The following is a 25,403-nucleotide window of genomic DNA, read 5'->3' on the forward strand; positions in this document are numbered from 1 at the left end:
ACTGGAGATGTTTAAAAAGATCAAAAATGAGAAGATATTTTTCATTTTTGTAAATACTTTATCAATACACTTACAGATGTTTCAAGCCAGGAGACCTTGGTTTTAGTTCTTGCTTTGCCGCTTACTTTCTGAGTGAACCTGAGCTACTGATTGTGGTGCAAGACCTAAAATGAAGGCTCAGTATCTTGCACTGCATTGACGTCTAGTAAAATTGGGAGGGCCTTGAATGACTGAATCACAGTCCCCTCCCCACTCTGCTCTGTGGATGAGGCCCCTAGCCAAACAACCCTCCTTAGCACAGGGACCAGGCACAGTTCCTGCTTACCCCTGAGCAGTGACCTTCAGTCCCCTGCCAACCTGCAGAATTATTCCTTGCAGGAACCAGGGGGCACCTCACCTTCTTGATACTACAGAGCCTGCCCCCCACAGCCCCTGGTTATTCATCTGTCCCCAGGTGCGATCTGTGGCCCTGCCTGGGGTGCCGGGTCCTCCTCCCTCTGGGCTGTGAGCATATGTGACTAATAAACTGCTGTCAGTCTCGTCTGTCCAGTGTCAGGTATCCTGTGTTCAGTTATCCCCATTACTTGAGGGTGGGACTCTCCCCCTTCACAAGAGGGTGAAAAGGAGGCAATCAAAACACTGACCTCACTGCCCTGGGCCTCAGTTTACTTGTCTGCAAAATGATGGTTTTGGCTAGCTCACTATTTTCCAAGAAAATGATCCTCGGAGGGATGGGGGAGGAGAATGTAGAGAGGCTGGGGGGATATGGCACCCTGGACCTCCACTTCAACTAGGGCACAGATGGGCACATGCTTACCAATATGAGTTCCTATGAGGAAAAGGAAAATGCTGGGAAAAGTGGGAGGTCTCAGAGAGTCCACTTCTAACTCTCTTTGAGAAGAACCAGATAGATCCACCAGGATCTGTCCCTGAGAGGATATAAGCTTAGATTGTTGTGTGTGGTGTTCACACTGAAGCCTTCAAACTTCAGAGGAAGCATGGAGAGGTGTGGGCTGGCTACAGAGCCACCTTCGAAGCCGGGATTGGCGGGCAGCAGAATGAGGTGTGAGCTGGGAGCCCGGCCTGCCTTCTGTCCTTCACTTAAAAGGCCACGAAGCAAGGAAGTCTCCACCTCCTTCCCTGCCCTCTGTTCTAGGGACTCCAGCCACTCGTACTTATATCGTTTCCTCTCATTGCTGTGGCTGGTGCCAAAGAGCTTTTCCACCTAGAGCTGCAAAGTGAAACTTATTTACAGGTGCAATGCCTTGCCCATCCACATCAGACGAGTTGGTTTTCTTTGTGAACGGCAGGAAGGTAAGTGTTGGGTATTACTATCGTGGCTTGCAGAGACCACAGGAAACCACCAGCTGGAGGGGAGTTCTTGTGGCCCATTTGGGTTGGATCCCTTCCAGTTAGGGACAAGAAGCCAGGGACTAGGAACGCATCCTCATTTGGCCTGTGCCTCTCTCAGCGAGGTGTGGCTGCTGGGAATGTGGGACGCAGTAAGGCTTTGGGGTTAATCACAACTGCCTCGGTTCCAATCTGACTCTGCCTTGTACGGTGTGAGCTCATGCAAGTTACTACACCTCTCGAAGCCTCAAGTCCTCATCTTTAGAATCCACTTCCCAGGGCTGCTGCTGCTTCTTTCTTTGATTTGGAACCCCCTAAGTGCTTTATAAGCTAAGCCTGATACATCAGAAGCACTTTAGCTAGTAACGTATCTCAATCCTGAAACTCAAGTGGACGTGAAATGTGGCTTTCTTTATTTTTCTGTCTATCAAGTTAGTTTTTCTGTTAAGTCCCCATTATACAGGATTGGTTGAAATGTAACCACAGTCTATTTGGCATCCCCCTCTTTTCCTGGGTTGCAGCTAAGTTCCAGGGGGAACCTATAGTGACAAGGGGAGGGAGCTCCTCCGTTCTCACTTTTTCCTGGGCCTCATTTGTGACAGCTCCCTCCTCTGGTCCTTGTCCCCCAGCCACACAGGCCACTAGGTCACCCTCAGTGCCCTCTGCTAAGCCCCTTCCTAGCAGGAGTCTCTATCTGTCTCTTAGGGGAACCATTCTGTGTCCTTGAGAATGGGGCCTTGCGTCTTCCCTTCCAAGGCCCTCAGCTCTCCAATCCCACAAACCTAAGTGGGGTTTGGTCATGTCCATCTCCCACTCCCAGGGCTTGCCCCGAGAATGGAGATAGCACATGGAGCCTCTAAGCTCTCATCTCTCCCCTTCTAACCCTCTGTGCTGTGTCCAGTAGCCACAGCCAGGAACCACCATATAGTCTTCTCAAACAACCATTTGGGAGCTGAGTCCTTACTTGCTTGTCCCTCTGGCCTCAGCTTTTGAAAATCAAAAGCCAGAGGAAACGCCTTCCTCTACTTTTTGTTCCATGTCCCTTCCTGAGTCATGAGTCCGGAATGAAGTAGCCGCAGCCAGAACAGAGAATAAATCAAGGGGGGCCGAGGAAATATAGGTGTTTGTGTGTGGTGGGGCTGAGAGTCAGTTAGAATTTCAAAAATATTATCCAACTACATTCTCAATAAATGTTTTTAAAGGACCTGGGATGGGTATAAGGGCAAGCAGAGGGGGGCTTCTTTCATTGTTTAGAAGCTCCCTTGAGATAGAGAAAGCTGTTAAATTTTAATATCTCAGTTTAGAAGCATCTTTCTGTACCTTTTTATTCTTTCAGGTCTATAAAAATGTATACATTTCTTCTGGGGAGAAAGGAAGAACTTAAAATAAACAGCCCACTGTATATCTTCCTTTCCTTTGATGCAACAGAATGGCTGGAGGTGTTTGCAAGACACTCCAAGAAAGTCAAATGAAATATTCCAAAATATACAGGTGGGGGAAGAGGAACCAAAGAATGCCCCTCACATGGCTTTTGAGTGCTACATCTCCCACTTCCCAAGAAGAGGGCAGGGGGGATTCTAGTGTCCTGCCAGGGCCATGCTGAGTCCTGAGCTGGGGCACATGGCGCACCTTTGGGCCACTCCAGGACTATGGCGACTCTCCCCACCTTCCCCCTCTGCCTCCACCTCTTAAGACCTCAGGTGTCATCAAATATTTTTCCCCATTACAGATGTTTCATAGGTTCCAGGATTGAAACTCTACCGGTGCAGCTGTCCCCCCTCTAGGACCCTTTACAGCACACATGCACACACACACATGCACACACACACAACACACATTTAGCATCCAGTTCCAATCAGATTTAAAATATTTCAAGAGTCCTAAAGACTGGGTCAAAGATTCCACCAAGATAGAAAGTAGAGTGCATATGAATACTACAATCCCCAGGGGCAGCTGTTCACCAGAGTGGTTTCCAGCACACACCACGCATGCAAGCGTTGTTGCCACAATTGCTTCGTGACCCCCTGCTCTCTAACTGTGAGTGGAAGTTATTGGCCCTCGGAGTGCAACAGCACAGGGGCAGATGCAGTCAGACCTAATGTTACACCCAGTCCCTAAATCAAACAGCCCACCAGGGATAGTCTGCTGGATCACTGGTTCATTCCCCTTAATAATCTCTTTTCTCTTTCCAATGAAGGTGATAGCGAGGAATGTGGACCCAGAGGTGACCCTGCTGTCCTTCCTACGAAAGAACTGGACCCTTTTGATCAAAGTCTTGGCCGTGTCTTTGTTCCCCTAAAAACTTAGACCACTGTGATCATGAGAACTAATCAAACCCCTCCACTCCTAAAGCAGTCAGCCCCCTTGTTCCTTGCTCCCGTTTTCTTTGGGCAGCAGTCTTAAGGATATTAGGTTCATTGGGCTATTTGGAGAGGGTGACGTTTCCCCAAAGTTTCTTATATCTTAATTTAATAGCAGTGAAATACAAGCTAAGCTCTTTACTTCAGCCCTAATTACTCCCTTAAGAGTTTTCCAGCTCCCCACAGGGTTGTTATGTAATGGGTGGTTGTGTTGCACAAGCCTTGCTCCTGAGTGAAACTAAATTCTCCCAATTCAGGAAGGGAATTTGTTTTTGGAAAAGACTTCCTTTCTCTGCATCTGTTTTCTTATGTCACATTTTCCCCACGTATTTACATTCTGAAATATAGAGCTTCATTATGACAAACACATTTTAATTGGAAAATGTAATGGATCTCTCAGAGAAATCAGTAAATTACAAAGAAAAGAAATATAAAATCAATGGAATCAGTCCCCGGGCAAATTTTATTTAAAAGTCCACATGGCTTTTAATTAGTTGTCAATGTTTGAAAATTAGGGAATTTCGTATTTTAAAATCTAAATGTTCAGATGGTCATTCTGGCATAGCAATAGGCTTGCTGAGTGCTGAGTAGGGGCTGACCCTATTCCCTTATCAAAAATAGGGCAGAAGCTCCAGTCACACCCAGCCCCCTCGACTCACTTCCATAATCTTTCTGATAAGCATTTGAGGCTATGACTCTTAATTTAGATGAATATACCCTATGGGTTTTTAAAAAAGCAAACAAACTGCAGGTAATAGCAATAAGGAGTTGGTAATTGCAAAGTCTTAGCCAGTCCAGTTAACTGCATCCAATCCCAGCACTTGTGTGGAAGTGCACCACAAACATAGAGGCTCACACAAGGTAGGATTTAAAAAGAGGAAAGGGGATTTCTCTCCAGGCTCACTAACCTACTTTAAATGCAATACAAATTACTGGGAAAATCAAATAATACATTGAGCTATTAAAAATAAAGTTCAGCTCTTCCAATTACATGATTGGAACCCAAAAGAAGACACATAAGAATCCCTGTAATGAAATAGGATTTTTCAAATGGCTCTTGCATGCATTATCTTATAAGATTCTTATAATAAACCTGTGTAAGTAAGGGAGGTATTACATTTCCCTTTGCAAAAAAAAAAATGGTCAGGGAGAGGTTAATCTGTCCAGTGTCACACAGCTAATAAAATATGGAGTGGCCTTTACTGAGACCTGGAGGCAGGTGCGTGACTTCTCAGACCTGCCCCTGACTCCCAGAGACCGTCCTCGCTACTGACACCCTAGAGAGACAACTACAACAGAGGCAAAATGTCTGCCTTGGCATTTTTCCTTGACCACCCCCTTCCAGTACGTCTTACAGGAACCAAATACGCCTGCGGAAGAGGAGGCTGCGGGGCCTGCACGGTGATGGTGTCCAGGCATGACCCAGCATCCAGAGAGATAAGGTAGCCTTCCCAGAAGCCCAGAGGCCCAGAGGAGGCCTTTGTTTCTTTGCTGTCTCTGGATCTTAGACTCTCCAAAAATCTGCTACTCAGGCATCTCCTCAGAAAATTCACAGACTAATTACACTTTGCATACAGTTTCAGGAAGATGATGAATCTCCCAAAGCCCACCTATGTACCCTGGATTAAGAAATCCCACTTTAGACTAACCATTCATTTTACAGATGGGAAAACTAAGGCTTAAAGAGATGCAGTGACTTTCAAGGTCACACAACTAGCAAGCAGTAGAACAAGGACTTGAACAATGTTTTTTGGCTCTGACGCTACTTCTATGTTGGGCTGAGCCAAAGGCCTGCAGAGCAGATGCCTGGGCCGTGAGCCCACCCTCTAATTAAGGACCAGATTCTAAAGCCTGAGCTCCTCCCAAATCCATTGGCCCAAGAATTCAAGAAATGACTTCAGAACACAGGTCATCCAATCCTGTTGAGTGACCTTATTCAAAGAGTTCAAAATCAACAAGCAAAAAAATTCCCAAATATGTAAATATGGGGGCAAAAGAATAGGTGTTCCTTTTACCCGTTATGGAGTCAATGTCCCAATGAATACTGTTTGAAATCCAACCACACTCTTAGTGACATGAGTCCATTCAGTCCCTTCTCAATGGCCCCAGGAGGGTCTGTTCTGGGCTTAGAAAGTTTTCTGAAGTTCAGAATGCCCAGACTCACCCTGAGGGTCTCCAGTTCTTACAGATATTACAGAATCAGCAGAGAGGACTCTAAACTCTTCCTCCTGTTGTCCCTCCAGTTCTCCATCCCCTCTGCTGAATGATAGGCCAGTATGGGTTTTGGTTCCCAATTTCCCCATAGGCAGAACTGCACCACTCCCCCTGATTTTCCTTGTTCCTCATACAAAGACATTTCTCCATCACCGCGTGCCTGGTACCTGTCTGCTCTCTGCATGGAGCCGCTGTCACCACTGTGGAAGGTGTTGGGAGCATCAACACTAGGCTTCATCCCGTACAGGTAAGAGCACATCCTAATTTTCTCACATCTTAACTTTATATCCTTGACTAATGCTGTGTTTACTGTGTGCCTGAGGCTGATTGGTTGTGGTCAGGTAAGTAGAAGATTTGGATGCATTTGGATCAGGTTAATTACATCTTTTAAGTAATCTAAAAGAAAGCTGGAAATCTATCCAAATTTTATTAGACGATCAGAATTTCAATGATCTTGACTGAAAAGCAGCACTGTCTAAGCATTGATTCATGTCTGCTGGACTGTGGTCTGGATTACATATCATACAAAGGATATTACACAGATAATAAAATCTCCCCAGCTAACAGCATAAAATTCAGAGTTATTCCCCATGACATGGAGGTCTTGAAAGGAAAATCAGAATTAAGGGCAAGTGGAGTCTAAAACTGACTTCACCAAAGCACTAGAAAAATCATTTTTCCAAATCCTAACCTAATCAATTCCTCTGTCATTGTCAAGGAGTCTTGGGGAATCACAGTTATCAGAAAAACCAGCACTGGGAGTCCTTTTGGGCAGGAGGAGCCCAGAGGATCTCTGGGTTTAACCACATGAGAGATCAATTCCAGGGAGGTCAGCAAAGGTAAAGGACCCAGATAATCGGAAATGTTTCGGTAATAGATAGTGGTAATGGTAGCACAACATTGTGAACACAATTAACAGCACTGAAATATATATCTGAATGTAATTAAAAGGGGAAAAGTTAGATTGTATATATGGTAACTATTTTTTTAAATCCATGAAACTACAACACACAGTGAACCCTAACTTAAACCATGGACTGTATTTACTAGTACAATTACAAAAATGTGCTTTCATCAATTGTAACAAATATTCCACACCAATGCAAGGTATTGGTGGTGGGGTGGTATATGGGAAATGTGTATTTTATACATGATTGTTCTGTAAATCTACAACTTCTCTAATAAAGAAAGAAATTTAAAAAAAAAAAAAGGAAAAGGACCCAGTAGGTCGGAGAAGATGTTTATGAGCAAGATTGATAAACCTGAATCTTAAGTTTACATTACATTCTGAAATTTAGAACAGGGTTTCTCTAACTTTAATGTGCCTAAGAATCACCTGAGGAGCTTGTTTAAAATATAGATTCTGAGTCAGGACTTTGGGCAGGAGCTGGAAGTTCTGTATTTCCTAAAGCTCCCAGATGAAACAACACTGCTGATCCATGAGCCATGCTTTAAATAGCAGGGATCTAGGACAGAGGCCAAAATCTCAGACCTTTGAAAGGAGAGCTCCCTTTTTGCCAACACAGAAGAATTAAGAAAATTAAGTAAAGTGAGATTAACAGTAGATCTCTCCAAGTTAATGAAAAAGAGACAGCCTCCTGGTCAGTACTAAGCTGTGCAAGATGTGGAAGGATCCAAGAAAGCTGTTTTTGAAACTTACACACACTCTCTTTATAATTGTTGATTTCCGAAGAATTCTTCTTGCTCTGTAAATGGAGGCAGCACACTGCTAATTCCCAGAATTTCTTCAGCAGTGATTGTAATAATAGAATATAGGTTCTGAGTCTCCACCTCCAGGAGCAGCCTAGGAAAAAGGATGCTGGCAGGTTCCAAACAAGGGAAGGAGGGCACCTGACCAGGAAGTGAGCCCCACACAACAAGGGACCTGCAAGATGTGGACGCTGGTAGGCAAGGCAGGGCCTGTGACCATGCGTGTGCCCTTCCAGGAGCGGATCGCCAAGAGCCACGGCACCCAGTGCGGATTCTGCACCCCTGGGATGGTGATGTCCATGTACACGCTGCTGAGGAACCACCCAGAGCCCTCAGAGGAGCAGCTCATGGAAGCCCTGCAGGGTAGGTCTGACTTTGAGAAAACCCATCACCCACCCGAGGCCACACAGGAAGTAGGCTTCAGGCTGCTCTACCCCAATGACATCCTGAACCCCCATAAGTCCCCCCTTTAGTTGTTTCTAAAGTAGCCACCGTTCACCCAGGAGCAGAGAAGAGTTGCCAATGTCTACCCTGTTTCGATGTTCAAAAGAAACCAGTAAAAATAAAGCCTGCTGGAGCCTTCGCTGTCTTCATTTATTCCTACACGGACAAACCACTTGCGCCAAATCACACCGACGGTGGAAGTGGCCTTCAAAGCCAGCCAAGTGGCGGGAGGCAGGCTGTGGGTTGGAGGGCCGGCTCCATCACCTGTTGGCCGTGTGGCCCCAGGCAAGTCCGCTCACCTCCACGGGTCCCGTCCACCTGTAAAGAACCAGGACAGTAATAGTATCCATCTCCTGGGGTTGCTGTTGCAGGAGCGAATGCAATTTTAGAGCACAAGGCACATGGCAGGCTCACAGTAACTGTAGCCAACTTTTATTGCATTACATTTTCATCTAAGAATTATACTTGTTTTTTAAGATCAGAAAATACAGAAAAGCGAAAAGAGCTAAAAATCACCCATAATCCCACAAACCTGGAGTAACAGTATCAACATTTTGGTGTAAATCATTCTTGTCCTTTTTCAATGCACATAGATAGGTATATACATAAGTATAAATATAAAGCATGCACATATGAACAGATATTGCACACACATTTGTATGGAAGACAAACTGGTATGTGTTTTAAATATTTTTGTTGAGATATAATTCACAAACCATGTAAAGGGTACAATTCAATGATTACTATATCCACAGTCGTGCAACCATCACCACAACCTACTTGTAGAAGGATTTCATCACCCCCAAAAGAAACCCCCACTCATTAGCAGTCACACACACCCCACCTCCATCCTCAGCCCCCCATCCCACCAGCTCTGGGCAACCACAAATCTACTTTCTGTCTCTATAGATTCTTCTATTCTGGACATTTCATACAAGTGAAATCCTATAATACATATGTATACAAATATTTATATTTGTGTTTGTGTGTGTGTAACTTGCTTCTTTCATTTCACATAATGTTTTCCAGGTTCAACTGGGTTGTAGGATCAATCACTCCTTCTTTCCAATTTATTGCCAAATGATTGCCTTTGTGTGGCGAGACCACATTTTGTTTATCCATTCGTCAGTTGATGGGCACTTGGGTGGCTTCCACTTTTCGGCTGTCATGCATAATGTTGCTATGTACAAGTTTTTGTGTTACATATGTATTTTTATACAGTGAAATATACAATCCATACTGTTTGTAAAAAAAAAAAAAAAAAAAAAAAAAAAAAAAAAAAAAAAAAATAAAGCCTGCTGACAACCATGCTTCTTCTGCGACTAGGTAATCTATGCCGCTGCACTGGCTATCGCCCGATCCTCGCAAGTGGAAGGACCTTCAGCAAGGTAAGTAGATGACGTGTGGACACCCTGCAGAGCAAGAATGTCAGGTCACAGCTGCTCCAGGCTGGAAACACAGGAATGGGATGATTTAGACAGTCGAACTGACTATATGGAAGCCCAACTAACTCAGGAGGGTTTTAGCTATTTGTTGAAGATAGGATGAATATTTCAGGCGACAAGTGGATGTTGTCAAATCAAAACCACAAAGGAAAGTCAAGTGATCTGACCAGCCAGGCAGATATTTTCCATGACTAGTTAATCCAGGCATCAGAATAGGACAGGTAGGAGGGCTCCAGCAAACCCAAGGAGACAAGCAGGGGGGTGGAGTTTGAATTGTTAGGACAGGAGTAGTTCCAAGAATCCCAGATAAAGAATCTGAATATGCAGAATGGAATCTAAAATTCACCCCAAGTTCAAGAGCACAGAGAGTTTCCTCTGCAAAATGAGGATACCTCCGTGGGCTGATGTGAAGATTAAATGAAAAGTCACTGGCAAAGCACACAGAAAAGTCTTGCTTCAACACTTAGTAAGAGCTCAACAAGTAGTTACTCCTGTTATTGAGGATGTTGTTGAATAGCATTTGGCAGAGACAACAGCAGTGGACAGGCACATCTGATTGCCCCCTGCTGGGGGCAGGATGGATGTGGGCAGTATTGCCCTTAGACCCAAGCAAGAGGAAGCCCACACTTTAGGGGGCCCCCTCTGTCCTCCTCCAGCCATTCCCAGGAATCTATGGGGTCAAAGTAACTTGCCACCTGGAGCCATCACCCCTTTTCTAGACCACAGTCCAGAGGTCTAGAACCCACTTCCAGGGCCTACACAAGCCTCTTCCCTAAGACTGTCTTCCTGGGGCAGATCCTAACAGCCAGTGTGTGCACCACCAGACCAGGGAGCGGCCACAAGTGGCTATTGGTGGAGGGGTGGACTGAGCTTGGACAGTCAAGCTGGGATGACCACACAGGTGTTGGAGGCCCCTCGCAGTACAGAAGAGCACCAGGGTGGGACGTGAAGGGGAGCAGGTCACAGGCTGCAGCCTCCAGTGTACCTTGCCCCAGCTCTGCATGTGTTAGGAGAAGGACGGGAGGTGGACCAGCAAGTGTGTCCTGCTTCCCAGAGCCAGGCAGGTCCCCCAGCGCATTTCTCAGACTGCAATTGCCATAGGGAAGACAATGTTGACAAGATAAGAAGTGAAATGATTAGCTTGGAAGGCCAGCAAATTGCTGGTATAAATGGAAAAGCACTTGTGAAAAGGAAATAAAGGAAATTTCTCTCCCTCTGGAGGGAAATCCTATTTGTTGATATTATCTACCTCTCTAGGCACAGACTGTGGGAACACAGGCAAAAAATGAAGTCAGAGATCCCACCCTGCAACCAACAGATCCCATGGGACTTTAACTGAGGAAAGCTGTCCAACCCCAAAGGGAATACTCCAGGCTTGTGTCTACTGGGCCAGGATAAGCCTAGCTTCTTTCCATTAGCATCAGCTCATAGTTAAGTGTGGAGGCTCTCAAAGCTTTGAGTAAGAGAGGTTCTGCTTGTGTGGCCCAGCTGTTTATGTTTCTTGGATGGGATTAGGAAGATGACAGCCTGAGCCACTTGGGCAGAGGCAGAGAACTGAAATTTCTGAAAGTATTTTGATAGATACTTAAGGGAAGTGTATTTGAGGAAGAGATTCAAGGGTTTCAAGGAAACAAGAAGGGAAAGAGCAGGCAAATGGAAACCTGCTTTAAAATTCCCTGTCAGCCTCTTGTTGATCCCAAAGATCTGAGAGATTTAGTCACCAAAATGTTTTTCTTTTCCTTTCTTTTTCTCTTTTTTTTTTTTTAAGGGCCTTATATGAGTAATAATGTTCAATGTTGCTGAAACTTATATATGCTAGAGAGGTTAAATTGTTACCTCTCTGAAAATCATTTTATCAATTAGCTCTACCTTTAGAATTAACCTAGGAAAAAATTCAGGGATATACACAAAACTGTATAAACAAAAATGTTTAGTACAATTTTCTTTATAAATATAAAATATACAAAAACACCTAAGCATACATGAATAGCAAATTTTATAAATGTATTATGGAATAGCCAGAAGATGGAATATTGTGCAATCAGTAAAATTCTATTTTAAAATCTTTTTAATGACAATATAAATTAGCAAACAGGCAAATAAATGGGCAAACAGGCAAAAGTGAAAGTATGTATATAGTACAATCCCAAATATAAAGTAAGTCAAAATATTATCAGAGGAATAGGGCAATGATAGTTTATCTGTTTTATACTTCTTTATATTCTAAATGTATTACCTTTATAAGGAAAATAAAGAAAAAGAAAGACCTTGTGATTATCTCTGTGCCAATGCCCTGTTTCAATATAAACCACCAAAAGTGGCTAAAAAAGTTTGAAGCCTCATTTAAATTGCCCAACCTGTCAGGGGACACATTCATTTACCTATTAAAAAGTTTTTAATCCCCAGGCATTTCACTTTCTTAGGAGTCATATGGCTGTCAACAGAAAGGAACAGGACTGTGCTGCTTGGATCAGGGAGAAAATGATTCTTCCTCACCCAGCAGGAAAAGTGACGTGAGTCCCCTTATGCTTTTGTTTTCTCCTTTCACTGAGAGTATTGCTTAACGGTTTGACGGTGGTTAACGCTGGCCCAGTGCTGAAATCATGCTCATTAGTTTTTGTGGTCATCCTTTTCTTTATTTACAACTGCACAAAGCACAGGCATGAATAAAGTGCTTTTCAATTGGGAGCAGGGAGGGAGTTGTGATAAAAAGCCCATCTCCTGTTTACCCTCGTCACAGTCTAGAAAGCTACAAAAACAGAAAGACAAAAACCCACTGAGACAAGAGAAAAAAGAACTACCCCCACCGTGGATGGGATGCATTTCCATGCCTACGCCCTGCTCACGCAGAGCCATCCTCTGTCACCGTCTCCTCTTTTTCAGAGAGGACAATGCAACCTCAGGAAGGCAGAGGAGCCCATCCAAAGTCACGTGGCAACTTAGAAACCCCCCGATCCTGAAACATTTAAGTTCTGGCTTTATGCCCTGAGAGACACTCATTTCCAAAAATGACCCACTGCCAAGTTCGTTAAGGAATTACTTGGAGTTCAAATACAAGATGAAATAGAAAGTCTACTCCTGGTAGACAAGGAAGGCAAGAGAACAGAGCTGGCCTGAGACAAAAGTGTACCCGTCACCTCTTCCTGTACCTATTTCCGTCTCTCAGACCTACCTTGTTCCCATTTTTGGCCTCCCACCGTCACCCCATTTTGGCCTGAAGGTGTGCAAGGAGAGAGGGGTGGTGACTGAGGAAGGTGGGCTGTGCCCCACCACTACCCCCTCACAGAGCCCAGTGCCTTGGTGGGGTCATACACTCAGAAGCCTGGTTCTCAGTACCGTGACCTCGTGAATTCAATTTGGGCACTGATTGGGGCCCACCTGACTCCCTTTAAGCACGCTCACGAGAAGGTGGTATTTAAACTGGAATGTGCCCCAATATTCACGTATAAAGGGAAACACAATGATAAAGTGGACCTTGTGATCACTGAGCCACATACCCTTTCCCTTTAGGGAAATGCACTGGGGAAAGCCAAATTATACTGAGAAGTTTGCTTGATGAGCATCACTCAAAGCAGTCTTTTCGAGCTTTGAGATTTGACCACCAAATCTTAAAGGGTAGCGTCACTGGAGCACCCCTCTCTCCCTCCAGGGTAGCCCTGCTGGACGGCCAGGAGTCTGCCCGGTGACTCTCCCTTCTCTGTGCCTCCCTGGCTGACCACGTCCCTTTGTGGTGGGCACGTTCTTCTCTCAGCTATGTTAGTATCTTCCACTGGATAACTGTTAAGTCTTGTCTTAGGATCTGTTTAGGGGAACTTTTCATTTCTCAGCCTGATTCATTATGTTTGCTTTATATTTAACTCTTATTTCCAAGTTTAAGGACACTCTACATTATCACCCCCAGGCACTGCCTGCAGTCCCATTTACAACTAAAGTGAAAACAGATTATTCAGATGCTGGTCTGTAGTGTGTCAATCTGTGGCTCGACTAAGGACCTTTACAAGGAACAATTGCAAGTGCTCTTTCTCAAACCTGGGAAGACCTCAGAGAGATAGAGAAAGAGGGGGAGAGTTGGACAAATGTCAGTCCATTTCACCTAACTATCTCAATGGCCCTTAGAAATATGTATTATATACACTTAACCTTTAGAAAGGTTAAGTGCCCTGGCCCTGGGAAGGTCAGAGAGCCAAGCCGGAGCAGGACCAAGAGGGAACCCAGCTCAGCCTGTCCTGACGTCCTCCTCTGCTCTCACCATCACACTGACCGCCACCCCTGCATCCCCCGTTTCTCTCCAGATCCTTCTCACTTCTTCAGGAATGAGGGAATGCACATCCTCCAAAGCTAAAACAGATCCCATTCAGACAGGATTACAGTTTGGGCAACTTCTCACTGTGCTCTAGTTTCTTCATTTGTAAAATGGAGATAATAATTTACTTTATAAAATTTTCATGAAGGGTAAATAAATTGTTAATACATGTAAAAGCACTTGGAATAAAAGGGCTGAAAAAATGTTAACTATTGTTATTCAAGTTAGAAGTTTGTGTGTGTGTGCATTGTGCATTTACCCATGCACATGTATGCATCTTGACTTTTTTTTTTTACTGCAGGACTTATCAGAGATTTTAGCATTCTGAATCCTGACCTGGCATGGTAGAAAGTAATGGTTGAGGCACAGCGGAGAACATTCTCCAAGCTTATTTGGTCTCTGAAATTTTTTTCATAGAATGTCTTAGTGTTTCACTGACCAGCCTTTGGGAAATGCTGCGCAGGTCATTTTCATTTTATCATACTGACAAATCAGTATTTTTCTTATAACAAGATTCTTTTTTAAAACTCTATTTGGCTTAAACTCTTTTCCTATGCAGTAGAGTAGGAAAGTCATTACTATTTTCCTCTTGCCTAATTAGCATGCAGAATTACAACACTCTTTCCAACTGAGCCGGGCTGACAGGGTTATCTTCTTCCCTTTATAAAGATTTGCACTGAATTATTTGCGAAAGAGGAGTTCCTGCCCTTGGACCCGACCCAGGACCTCATATTTCCCCCAGAACTCTCGGTAAGATGAGTTGGGTGTTTTATGTGCCTGTTTAAACATCACTGGATATAAATTCAGTTTTATAAAACCACTGTTTCCCTCGCCATGAAATTGTCAAGCTGTGGAAATGCTGGATCAGATCAAGATGCCTGCTCCTTCCCCAGCTCACCCTGCCCTGGAGAGTCCTTGGACACATACCCTGAAGCCACTGCCAAGGCTAATTTTTAAATGATTTCATTATTGCTCTGAATTGTCATCTGGAATGCGTCCCTGTTGATTGTCCCAGGCGACACGGCCTTGCTCAGCAGAGGTGCAGGTCCAGAAACCCTCCTGATTCCTGACCCTTCTCCATCCTTCCTCTCGGGCATCCTGTGGTCCTATTACATGAAACAACTGTTTCTGAAGAGGTTCTGATGGGTTCATTCATTCAACAAATATTTATTAATTCAGCCATGTGCCAGGCATTGTTCTAAATACTGAATATACAGCATGGGGTAAAGCTAAAAAGACTTGCCCTCAATGAACTTGTCATCTGGGGATAGAGACAGAAAATAAGGAAGAGAATAGATAAAAGATAGTGCATAGTGAGTGCAAAGTGTTAAAAGAAAAATTAAAACAGAAGGGGAGTAGGATGTGGGAGGCAGGCAGCGAGAGTGGACGGGGGATTCTAAATATCCTGGCCAAGGAAGACGTGTCTGAGAGGTAGTATTTGAATAAAGTCCTGAGGGACCTGAAGCTGCAGCCACAGGGCCATCTGGGAGCAGCAATCCCGGCAGTGGGAACAGCAAGGGCGAAGGTCCTCGGGGCAGGAGAAGACCTGCCTGATGGAGGAAGACTTCCTAACGGGGTCACTCTGGCTGCTGTGTTGAGAACGGCCTGCAGAGAGCCCCAGAAGGAGCAGAGAGCCTGGTTAGGAAGCTAACGTCATCATGAGAGATGGTGGTGGCTGGACCGGGATGGCAGGTGGAGGTTATGAGAAGCGAGTGGATTCTGCATATATTTGGGAAGAAGAGCCCATGAGATTTGCTGATGGACGCGATGTGGGAAGTGGGAGGTGGGAAAGAGATTGGAGCCAAGGCTAACTCTGGGGCTTTGGGGTAAGCAGCTGGGAAGATGGACTGACCATTTATGGAGTTGAGGAAGATCTCTGGAGGAAGAGGTGCCTTTGCTTTGGGGGGTTTCTTTGGGGATGGGGTGGAGAGGGATTGGATATAAGGAGCTCAGTTTTGGACATGTTAAATTTGAGATGCATATTATACATCTAAGAGGAGACGTTGAGTATATAGTAAGATATATGAGTTTGGATTTTAGAGAAAAATGCCAGGTGGGAGATAGTGATTTAGAAGCATTAGTAAAATAATGGTTTTTGAAGACGTGAGACTAAATTCTATTAAATTAATCTACACTGAAGGGTCAATGACTGATGCCAGCCTTATACTATTACTTGTTTCAGACAAGTGCATTTTGAAGTGTCTCAGGCTAAAGGAGTGAATTAAGGAAGTTCAGGCATTAGCCAATGGGTGTAGAATCTTAGGGAACAAGAGGACCCCAGAACCCCTGAAATCTCTCTAGAGAAACCCAGCTCCACCTGGGACCCTACATAGTGTAGAAGGACAGGTACACACACGTGCACACACACTGGTCATTTGCCCTTAGAGAATGGCGGAGAACTCAGATGAACGAACCCTGACCTTCCATGGAGAGAGGGTTACCTGGATATCCCCTGGGACCCTCAAGGACCTCCTGGAGCTGAAAGCAAAACACCCCGAAGCCCCTCTCATCCTGGGCAACACCTCACTGGGTGAGTGACTACAGCAATTGTCATCCTTCCAATTCAGTGCGAAGCTGGGCTTCCCGTCCCCAACTCAGACTAGGTTCACAAAACTACTTTCTAAGGATAAGAACTCTTCCTTTAAAGTAGAACCAGTTGGATGGGCGTATAGCCTGGCAGTATACAGAATGGCCCCTTGAGGTATAGGAAAAAAGTAGTAGAAAGTTGTTTTTTTAATCATTTAATTTATCTCATCCTTTTTATTGTGTTTTTAAAAACATTGAATAAATATAATAGAATTTTTAAATATATGTATGGGTATATTAATAACATGAGGCACACCCAGTTATCACCCCTCACTCAATTTAAGGATGAGAACTTTACCAAGAACTTCGAAGACCCCCGTGGGTCCTCACTAATCACACCTCCTTCCCTCCCTCTCCTAGCCTGGATTTTGTGTTGATCAGTCTCTTCCTTGTGGTTATAGTTTTATCATGTATGTTTACCACATGTTACCACTAAACAACATGTCTGTTAGTTTTGCATATTTTTAAACTTTATATAAATGGACTGACAGAATATTATTTTTCAGCTATATGCTTTTTTATCCAACATTCTTTACTTGAGGTTGAATTATTGTTGCCTGAGCTAAGCTGTATTCCATTGTATGAATATGGCACCATTTATTCCTATCCATTCTATTGTTTTTTTAATATAGTTTTTTATCAGAGAAGTTGTAGGTTTACGTAAAAATCATGCAGAAAACACAGAGTTCCCACATGTGCCCTATCTTCCATTCTATTGTTAAAGAACATGGAACCATTTCCAGGTTTTGACTTTTACGGATGTTCTTGTGTATGTTTCCTGATGATCATGGACAAGAGCCTCTCATCCTTTTTATTTTCTGTTTTTAGATAAATGTACTGAGTTTATAAATAAACATACAATCATATATTGGGGAGCATCCTCTATAAATTACTTAGCAGGGGTGCATGGCTACAGCTTATTGGCAACTTTTTATTTATAACTGAATATTTTTTGACAAAATTTCAATGCAAAAAAAAAAAGGAATTTTCTCTTTCCAAATGCTCTCTAAAATATATTTACTTTTCAGGACCTGCAATGAAATCTCAAGGACACTTTCACCCAATTCTCCTCTCTCCTGCTAGGATTTCTGAGTTGAGTTTGGTATCTAAAACAAGTGATGGTGAGTTCCTGGTTTTCTTGTAAAATATCCATGAAATGATACCTGCACTAAACTTCCACTTGCCATGACAGTTTGGAAACCCCTCATGTATTTGTTCTGTCTGGCCTAGCTCTAACTTTTCAGCATTTTTCTGATGTGATATTATATCCCCACTGTGAAACTTTACTGTGAAAATATTTGTGGGGAGTATGAATTATTCAGATGAAATTATTCAAGACCTCACAGGCATCTGCAGGATTCTTGCATATAAAATGCCATGGTGACCCAGGGAAAGTAGATTTGCAGAATCACTTTGACCTGGAAGATGGAGCGACAGAACAGGCACTGTCCATCGATGGGACAGTCAGTTCCGTGGAGGGGGCAGGGGGTGGAAAGAGGAAGATAGGAGAACCTGGCACTCACGTGCTGCTTGCCACTGGAGACAAGGGCAAGGAGCCAAGGGGGCAAAGACCTGCCTGGCAAACACCCCCAGTCACTTACAACTGTTTGCAGAGTACCTCAAGGTGGGAACTCTAAAGTAGCAAGATGCAAGGCAAACCCTCTAATCAAAGGAAACTTGTTTTACTCCTTTCTTCATCCCCCAGAGTTTCTGGCATGCACACCCATGAAAGAAGTGCTCAGTTAATGGCCCATAAATAAAACACAGAAGAAAGGATGACTGTAATGGGATAAAGTGGTAGCAATGACTTTCTTAACTTGGGCAAACAAGAAAATTGTCTAAACCGAAAGCTTTAGTCAAGACTGATGTGTGGGCCACAGTGTGTTTGTGGGGGTCAGTGTGGGGGTCAGTGGTGGGGAGGAGAGGGGACTCACCGTGCAGAATCACTGCCACCAGGAGCCCCACCTTCCTGGCCTCTAACTGTCATCAGCCAAACCTGGTGTGTCTAAAGATCAGCGAGCTGGCTCCTCTCTGGCCTGGCCCCACCCGCTAGCAAAGGAAGGGACCCTTCCTGGCTTTTGCCCAGCACCACTGCCTCAGAGCTTTTATCTCAAATGCTGTTTAGAAAGACGAAGGAAAGTGGTTTGATTTAACTGAAATCTTGGTGTGTACAGAAGGCAGAAAAGAGAAGAGGGAGTCATAGAAGGGATTAACTGGGGGCTACAGACAATTAGTGGAAGCAGAAGTTAGGGCAGGGGACCCCTCCCCTACTTTCACCACAGGCATCATTTAGCTAACCAGTTTTCAAACTTCTTTTTGGCACACATCCTGTCCTCAAATCCTGTCCTCAAACAAATCTTAAATAAAATAAATAAATAAAAATAAGCTATTCTGCTTGAAGGAGGGAAAAGATTTTGCACCACCTGTATCTGTCCCTGAGACGGGCCTTCAGAGCACAATTCAAATTCCTCACGATAACGCAAATTCCTCATTTTGTAGATGAAACTGAGATGCAAAAGGAAAGCCGACTTGCCCAATGCCCCAAACTGGCTGTTGGTCAGGTCACAAAGCCACAGGTATCCCAATTTCCAGTTTAGAACTCTTCAGTTACTACCCACTCCCCGCCCCAGGCCCACCCACGGCCTGTCCAGTTGGCAGTTTGAATTGACTGCTCAGTGTGGTCTCTGCAGCCAAAGCAGAGCCAGATTCTGAAATCTGAGGAAACAATCAAACAAGGTAACTTCCTCGGGGCTGCAGGGGCAGCATGCTGTAAGGCCTCTTAAAATTAAAGCGCGAGTACCCTCTAGTGGTTTTCAGGAAAGTTCCCCATAAACTTTTCCCAAGTTCCCAAGAGCAAAGGGCAATTAGTATGAGGAAGGCTACTCCAGAGCCCATGTGTCCACACCCACCTCCCAGGAAATAAATCTCTGTGTTGGTTCTAATTTTGACTTAAATGTTTGTGTAAATTTTCTATGTTAATCCATATCATGTACATGTTTCGCTCAGTATACATTTTTTTCTGAAAATCTTTGGTATAGTAAGTGCTTCAGAAAGTTGTATGTGAAGTTAAAACAAACCCACTTTCTGAGAATCAAAGTCAAACCCCTTTTCAATTCCACTGGAACACAAGCATGGTTTTGTGACCAGGTGTGGAATGAAATGTGACTAAATCCACAGTAAATGGGATTTTCTCACTATAGCCATGTCACACCTCGCACCAAGTGTGGAGGGAATGCAAGAAATGGCAAGAGCCAAACGAAACCCAAAATGGAGTCTCTGGCCTCCACATGTGTGTTAAATCTGTACTTAGGAAAATTAGATGTGGCAGCATGTTGCTTCATTTTCCCCATCTTAAGAATTCACATTAAAAATGAAGGACTTTCCTAAGTAAGATTCAAGCTTAACATACTTGGTCTCCATTTCACAATACCTCATCCCCAAAATTTGCAAAATGCTGAAGCTCACAATAAGTAATTTTTATATACATGTTATAAAATTAGTTTGAAGTGCAAAAACACTTCTGTCAATCTTAAAGCAAATTAATCCGCTGGTGAGAACGAGGTTCACCTGAAATTAAAGGTACTTAATACAGTACCCTGCTGCTGCCCAGACTTTCAGCTAATCCCAATTTTTGAGAACACAGTAAAAATAAACAAATAAAAAGGAAATCAACTCACAAAAAAATAAATAAATGAAGTAAAGTAAAAGCAAAATGGCTTGAGAGTGACTGACCAAATCTCATGTCTAATTAATTATTGCATATTTCTTTGGCAGGAGCCATCAAGTCATAATTCATTGCCCAGTGACTCTCAGTTTACACACAATTCTACCAAACCTTAGTTTCTCAGCTCACAGGAAAAGGACACAGCACATTGGAAAGATACACATGGGGAGAGGGGATGTATTGAGGGCTAGTAACTCCAAAGCAAAGCAGACGAACTATTGTACAAATACCCAGTTCCCAGTTGTTGCTCTCCTCTGCTGCTCTGTTGATTCAGCGGGAGTTTAATTAACAGGTGTCCTTTATTTCTCATCACCTTTAACTGCTCATTCACTGGGTTGTTACAGGAAAGGTAATGGAGGAGGGGCTATAAGGAAGGATGTGATTCTAAGTTGGAACCTGAGGCTCCCAACCATGAGACCATCCCATCTACAATGCCGTGGTGGCAACCTCCTGCTCCCCTGGAGGCAGAGAGAGCCTAGATTGATTTGTCCCAGACCTCCCAAGCTCTGGAGAGGACCCAGGCAATAGAGCAGGCAGCTGGCATTTTACTCCATCCTGGGGTTGAACGGCCATTTTCTGTCTGTGTCAAATAAGAGACAATGATGCCAGACTATGTGATGCTTCTGACCTTAAAATATTTAATAATAATGCTAATAATAGAAGTAAGTCTGTTTGTTTCTGGTTTCATCTCTACTAAGAAGAACTCTGGAGGAATTGTGTGATAGGAAACAAGCTTGGTCTTCACAGCACTTCTGTGAGTAAAGCTAAGGCCAGGATTTTTGCAGAAATTAAAGAGCAAGTGCCAGTGGAACCTGTGGTGATGAGGAAGCTAATGGGCCATTGCTAATGGATCTGGGAGGGCGAGCAGATCCCGGGTTACAGAGTGCCTGTTATGAGACGGCGAAACAGAGACTGGGGATGGGGGACGAGTGGGGTCAGGGGGGAGGATGAGACATTCCAAGGAGGAGGTGTAAGTTTAGTTATTTTTAGGCAAGATTGGCTTAGCATAAGGATAATAAGGACCAGCTAGTGATTTTCTTAATCAATTAAATTGGCTGGGATTATTGAAGAGATGGGGAAGGGTTGTGGAGTATGTTGGCAGAGAGTGGGGGAAGCATTGTACCAAGTATGTTTATAATGTTGATAAAATAAAGCTATGTGGGAGGGCAAAATATTCTTAGAAGTTTTTCAACAAGGGAAAAATCAAAGCCCAGATTGAAACTTGCTAAAAGCCAACTAAGTGCAATTAGAACTCACTCTTGCTGGTGATGCCAAATCAGACTCTTAGGTGTTAGTTTTCATTCTGCAACTCCCAGGGAGAATGTGAGCAATGGAAATAGCTAATTAAAAGGGCCAATTAGTCGTCTCATGATGGTTTGGGTGACCGCTTTTGAAGGTCTATTTGAACTCATTACATCCCTTATTGTAAAGAAACCCTGAAGCTAGTACTCACAAGTCTAGCTGCAACCGTTGTTACACTTTAAAAAAAAAAAAAAAAAAAACACTTTATCAAAAAATTTTAAAAAAAAACATTTCAAACAAAACAAAGAGGAATAAGAAAAACAAATATTCTAAAATAACTACATTGCTTCCAATATGCTCCTACTATACCCCAAGAAAATTAATGAACCATTGTCATTCATGAGCATTCCCATATCATTAAGATTACCTCAATATCTTATCTGTTCTTATTAGATTATTGTTCCCCCTTCACTAGCCTCTGTATATCTCTAGGTCCCCTATATTATACAATGTAAGACACTTGGTTTGTTTTTTACAGGGTTCACATTAGGGGCATCATACAATCTCTCTCCTTTGTATCTGATTTATTTCACTCAACATGTCCTCAAGGTTAATCCACATTGTCATGCTTCATGACTTCGTTCTTTCTCACTGCTGCATAGTATTCCATCGTATGTATATACCACATTTTGTTTATCTACTCATCTGATGTAGGACATTTAGGTTGCTTCCATCTCTTCACAATTGTGAACAATGTAGCTATGAACATCGGTGTGCAAGTATCTGTTCATGTCACTGCTTTCAGGTCCTCTGGGTAAATACCAAAAGTGAAATTGCTGGATAGTAGAGTAACTCAATACCTAGTTTCCTGATGAACCGCCAAACTGTCTTCCAGAGTGGCTGGAAGTCCCACCAGTAATGAATAAGAGTTCCAATTTCTCCATGTCCTCTCCAGTATTTGTAGTTTCGTGATACCTCATTGTGGTCTTGATTTGCCATCTCCCTAATAATTAGCGAAGATGAACATTTTTTTCATGTGTTTTTTAGCCATTTGTATTTCCTCTTTGGAGAAATGTCTTTCATATCTTTTGCCCATTTTATAATTGGGCTATTTGCACTAATGTAGTTGAGTTGTAAGATTTCTTTATATATACAAGTTATCAGTCTCTTATCAGATAGATAGTTTCTTCAAATATTTTCTCCATTGAGTTGGCTGTCTCTTTACCTTTTTGACAAATTCCTCTGAGGTACAGAAGCTTTTAATTATGAGGAGGTCCCATTTATCTATTTTTTCTTTCCTCTCACTTCGTTTTTCTTTTTTAGAATATTTTTTGGAATTTGAGGCATCTTTCCCTTCCAAATAAATTTGATGACTAGCTTTTCCAGGTCTACAAAGTAGATTGTTGGACTTTTGATGGGAATTGCATTAAATCTGTAGACAGTTTGGGTAGAACTGACATCTTAACTACATTTAGCCTTCCTATCCATGAACACAGAATATCTCTTCATCTCTTTAGGTTGCTTTCTATTTCTTTTAGTAGAGTTATATAATTTTCTTTATAAAGGTATTTTACATCCTTGGTTAAGTTTCTTCCTAGGTATACTTAATTTTTTAGTTTCTATTGAGAATGGAATCTTTTTCTTGAGTGCCTCTTCAGTTATGTCATTTCTAATGTATAGAAACATGATTGACTTAAATGCATTAATCTTATGTCCCACCACTTTTCTGAATTTGTTTATGTTTATTAGCTCAAGTAGGTATGTCGTCGATTTCTGAGGGTTTTCCAAGTATAAGATCATATCATCTGCAAATAAAGAGAGTTTTGCTTCTTCTTTTCCAATTTGGATGCCGTTTACTTATTTTTCTTGCCAAATGTATCTGGCTAGAACTTCTAGCACAATGTTGAATAACAGTGGTAACAGCGGACATCCTTGTCTCATTCCTGATCTTAGAGGGAAAGCTTTCAGTCTCTCACCATTAAGAATTATACTGGCTGTGGGTTTTTCATAAATGCCCTTTATCACATTGAGGTAGTTTCCTTCAATTCCTACCTTTTGAAGTGTTTTTAATCATAAAAGGATGCTGGAGTTGTCAAATGCTTTTTCAGCATCTATTGAGATGATCATTTGATTTTTCCCTTCTGAATTATTAAATGTGTTTTATTACATTAATTTATTTTCTTATGTTGAACCACCCTTGCGTGCCTGGGATGAAACATGCTTGGTAAGGGTGCAAAATTCTCTTAATATGTCTTTGAATTCGATTTGAAAGTATTTTGTTTGAAATTTTTGTATCTATATTCATTAGGGAAATTGGCCTGTAGTTTTCTTTTCTTCTAGCATCTTTATCTGGTTTTGATATTAGTGTGATGTTGTCTTCATAAAATGAATTGGGTAGCATTCCATTTTATTCAATTTTTTGAAAGAGTTTAAGCAGGAATGGTGTCAGTTCTTTTTGGAAAGTTTGGTAGAATTCCCTTGTGAAGCCATCTGGGCCTGGGGTTTTATTTGTAGGAAGTTTTTGATAACTGATTGGATCTCTTTACTTGTAATTGGTTTGTTGAATTCTTCTATTTCTTCTTTATTCAATCTAGGTTGTTTGTATGTTTCCAGGAAAATATCCATTTCCTCTAAATTATCTAGTTTATTGGCATAGAGTTGTTCATAGTATCTTCTTATGATATTTTTTATTTCTTCAGGATCTGTAGTAATTTCCCCCCTCTCATTTATTATTTTGTTTATTTGGGTCTTCTTTCTTTTTGACTTTGTCAGTCTAGCTAAAGGTTTGTCAATCTTATTGATTTTCTCAAAGAACCAACTTTTGATTTTATTTATTCTACTGTTTTTTTTGTTTTCCGTATCATTTATTTCTGCCTTCATCCTTGTTATTTCTTTACTTTTACTTGCTTTAGCATTAGTTTGCTGATCATTTTCTAGCTTCTTCATTTGTTCCATTAGTTCTTTGGTTTTAGTTCTTTCTTCCTTTTTTTTTTTTTCTGAAAACAAATTTTTTTTAAATAAGAGTTTAAATACATTACATAACATTAAAACTGAAGGAGAGGAGGAGGCGGGGCAAGATGGCAGACTGGTGAGCTGTATGTTTTAGTTACTCCTCCAGGAAAGTAGGTAGAAAGCCAGAAACTGGATGGACTGGACACCACAGAGCAATCTGACTTTGGGCATACTTCATACAACACTCATGAAAACGTGGAACTGCTGAGATCAGCGAAATCTGTAAGTTTTTGCGGCCAGGGGACCCGCGCCCCTCCCTGCCAGGCTCAGTCCCGTGGGAGGAGGGGCTGTCAGCTCCGGGAAGGAAAAGGGAGAACTGCAGTGGCAGCCCTTATCGGAAACTCATTCCACTGATCCAAACTCCAACCATAGATAGACTGAGACCAGACACCAGAGAATCTGAGAGCAGCCAGCCCAGCAGAGAAGAGACAGGCATAGAGAAAAAAAAACAACACGAAAAACTCCAAAATAAAAACGGAGGATTTTTGGAGTTCTGGTGAACATAGAAAGGGGAAGGGCAGAGCTCAGGCCCGAGCTCAGGCCCTGAGGCGCATATGCAAATCCCGAAGAAAAGCTGATCTCTCTGCCCTGTGGACCTTTCCTTAATGGCCCTGGTTGCTTTGTCTCTTAGCACTTCAATAACCCATTAGATCTCTGAGGAGGGCCCTTTTTTTTTTTTTTTTTTTTTTTAATACTTTTTTCTTTTTCTGAAACAATTACTCTAAGAAGCCCAATACAGAAAGCTTCAAAGACTTGCAATTTGGGCAGGTCAAGTCAAGAGCAGAACTAAGAGAGCTCTGAGACAAAACGCAATAATCCAGTGGCTGAGAAAATTCACTAAAAATCACAACTTCCCAAGAAAAGGGGGGTGTCCGCTCACAGCCATCATCCTGGTGGACAGGAAACACTCCTGCCCATCGCCAGCCCCATAGCCCAGAGCTGCCCCAGACAACCCAGGGTGACGGAAGTGCTTCAAATAACAGGCACACACCACAAAACTGGGTGTGGACATT

At 42.7% G+C, this 25,403-nt stretch overlaps 1 protein-coding gene across 5 annotated transcripts in view; it reads left to right on the top strand.

Annotated features, from left to right (window-relative positions):
- Nucleotides 1–1,119: 1,119 nt before the first annotated feature.
- Nucleotides 1,120–25,403, top strand: part of LOC119544175 (aldehyde oxidase 2) — an 81,821-nt gene continuing 57,537 nt past the window's right edge. For all 5 annotated transcript variants that reach the window (XM_037849365.1, XM_037849366.1, XM_037849368.1 and 2 more), the window contains exons 1-10: nucleotides 1,120–1,314; nucleotides 3,548–3,605; nucleotides 5,056–5,152; nucleotides 6,063–6,171; nucleotides 7,871–7,997; nucleotides 9,405–9,466; nucleotides 11,947–12,036; nucleotides 14,496–14,576; nucleotides 16,212–16,356; nucleotides 17,441–17,533. In XM_037849365.1, the coding sequence (XP_037705293.1) occupies nucleotides 1,261–1,314; nucleotides 3,548–3,605; nucleotides 5,056–5,152; nucleotides 6,063–6,171; nucleotides 7,871–7,997; nucleotides 9,405–9,466; nucleotides 11,947–12,036; nucleotides 14,496–14,576; nucleotides 16,212–16,356; nucleotides 17,441–17,533 (916 nt within the window). In that variant the 5' untranslated portion in view covers nucleotides 1,120–1,260. The remainder of the gene's footprint in view (nucleotides 1,315–3,547; nucleotides 3,606–5,055; nucleotides 5,153–6,062; nucleotides 6,172–7,870; nucleotides 7,998–9,404; nucleotides 9,467–11,946; nucleotides 12,037–14,495; nucleotides 14,577–16,211; nucleotides 16,357–17,440; nucleotides 17,534–25,403) is intronic.

Source organism: Choloepus didactylus, chromosome 9 (assembly GCF_015220235.1).
Source record: "Choloepus didactylus isolate mChoDid1 chromosome 9, mChoDid1.pri, whole genome shotgun sequence".
Classification (NCBI taxonomy): domain Eukaryota; kingdom Metazoa; phylum Chordata; class Mammalia; order Pilosa; family Megalonychidae; genus Choloepus; species Choloepus didactylus.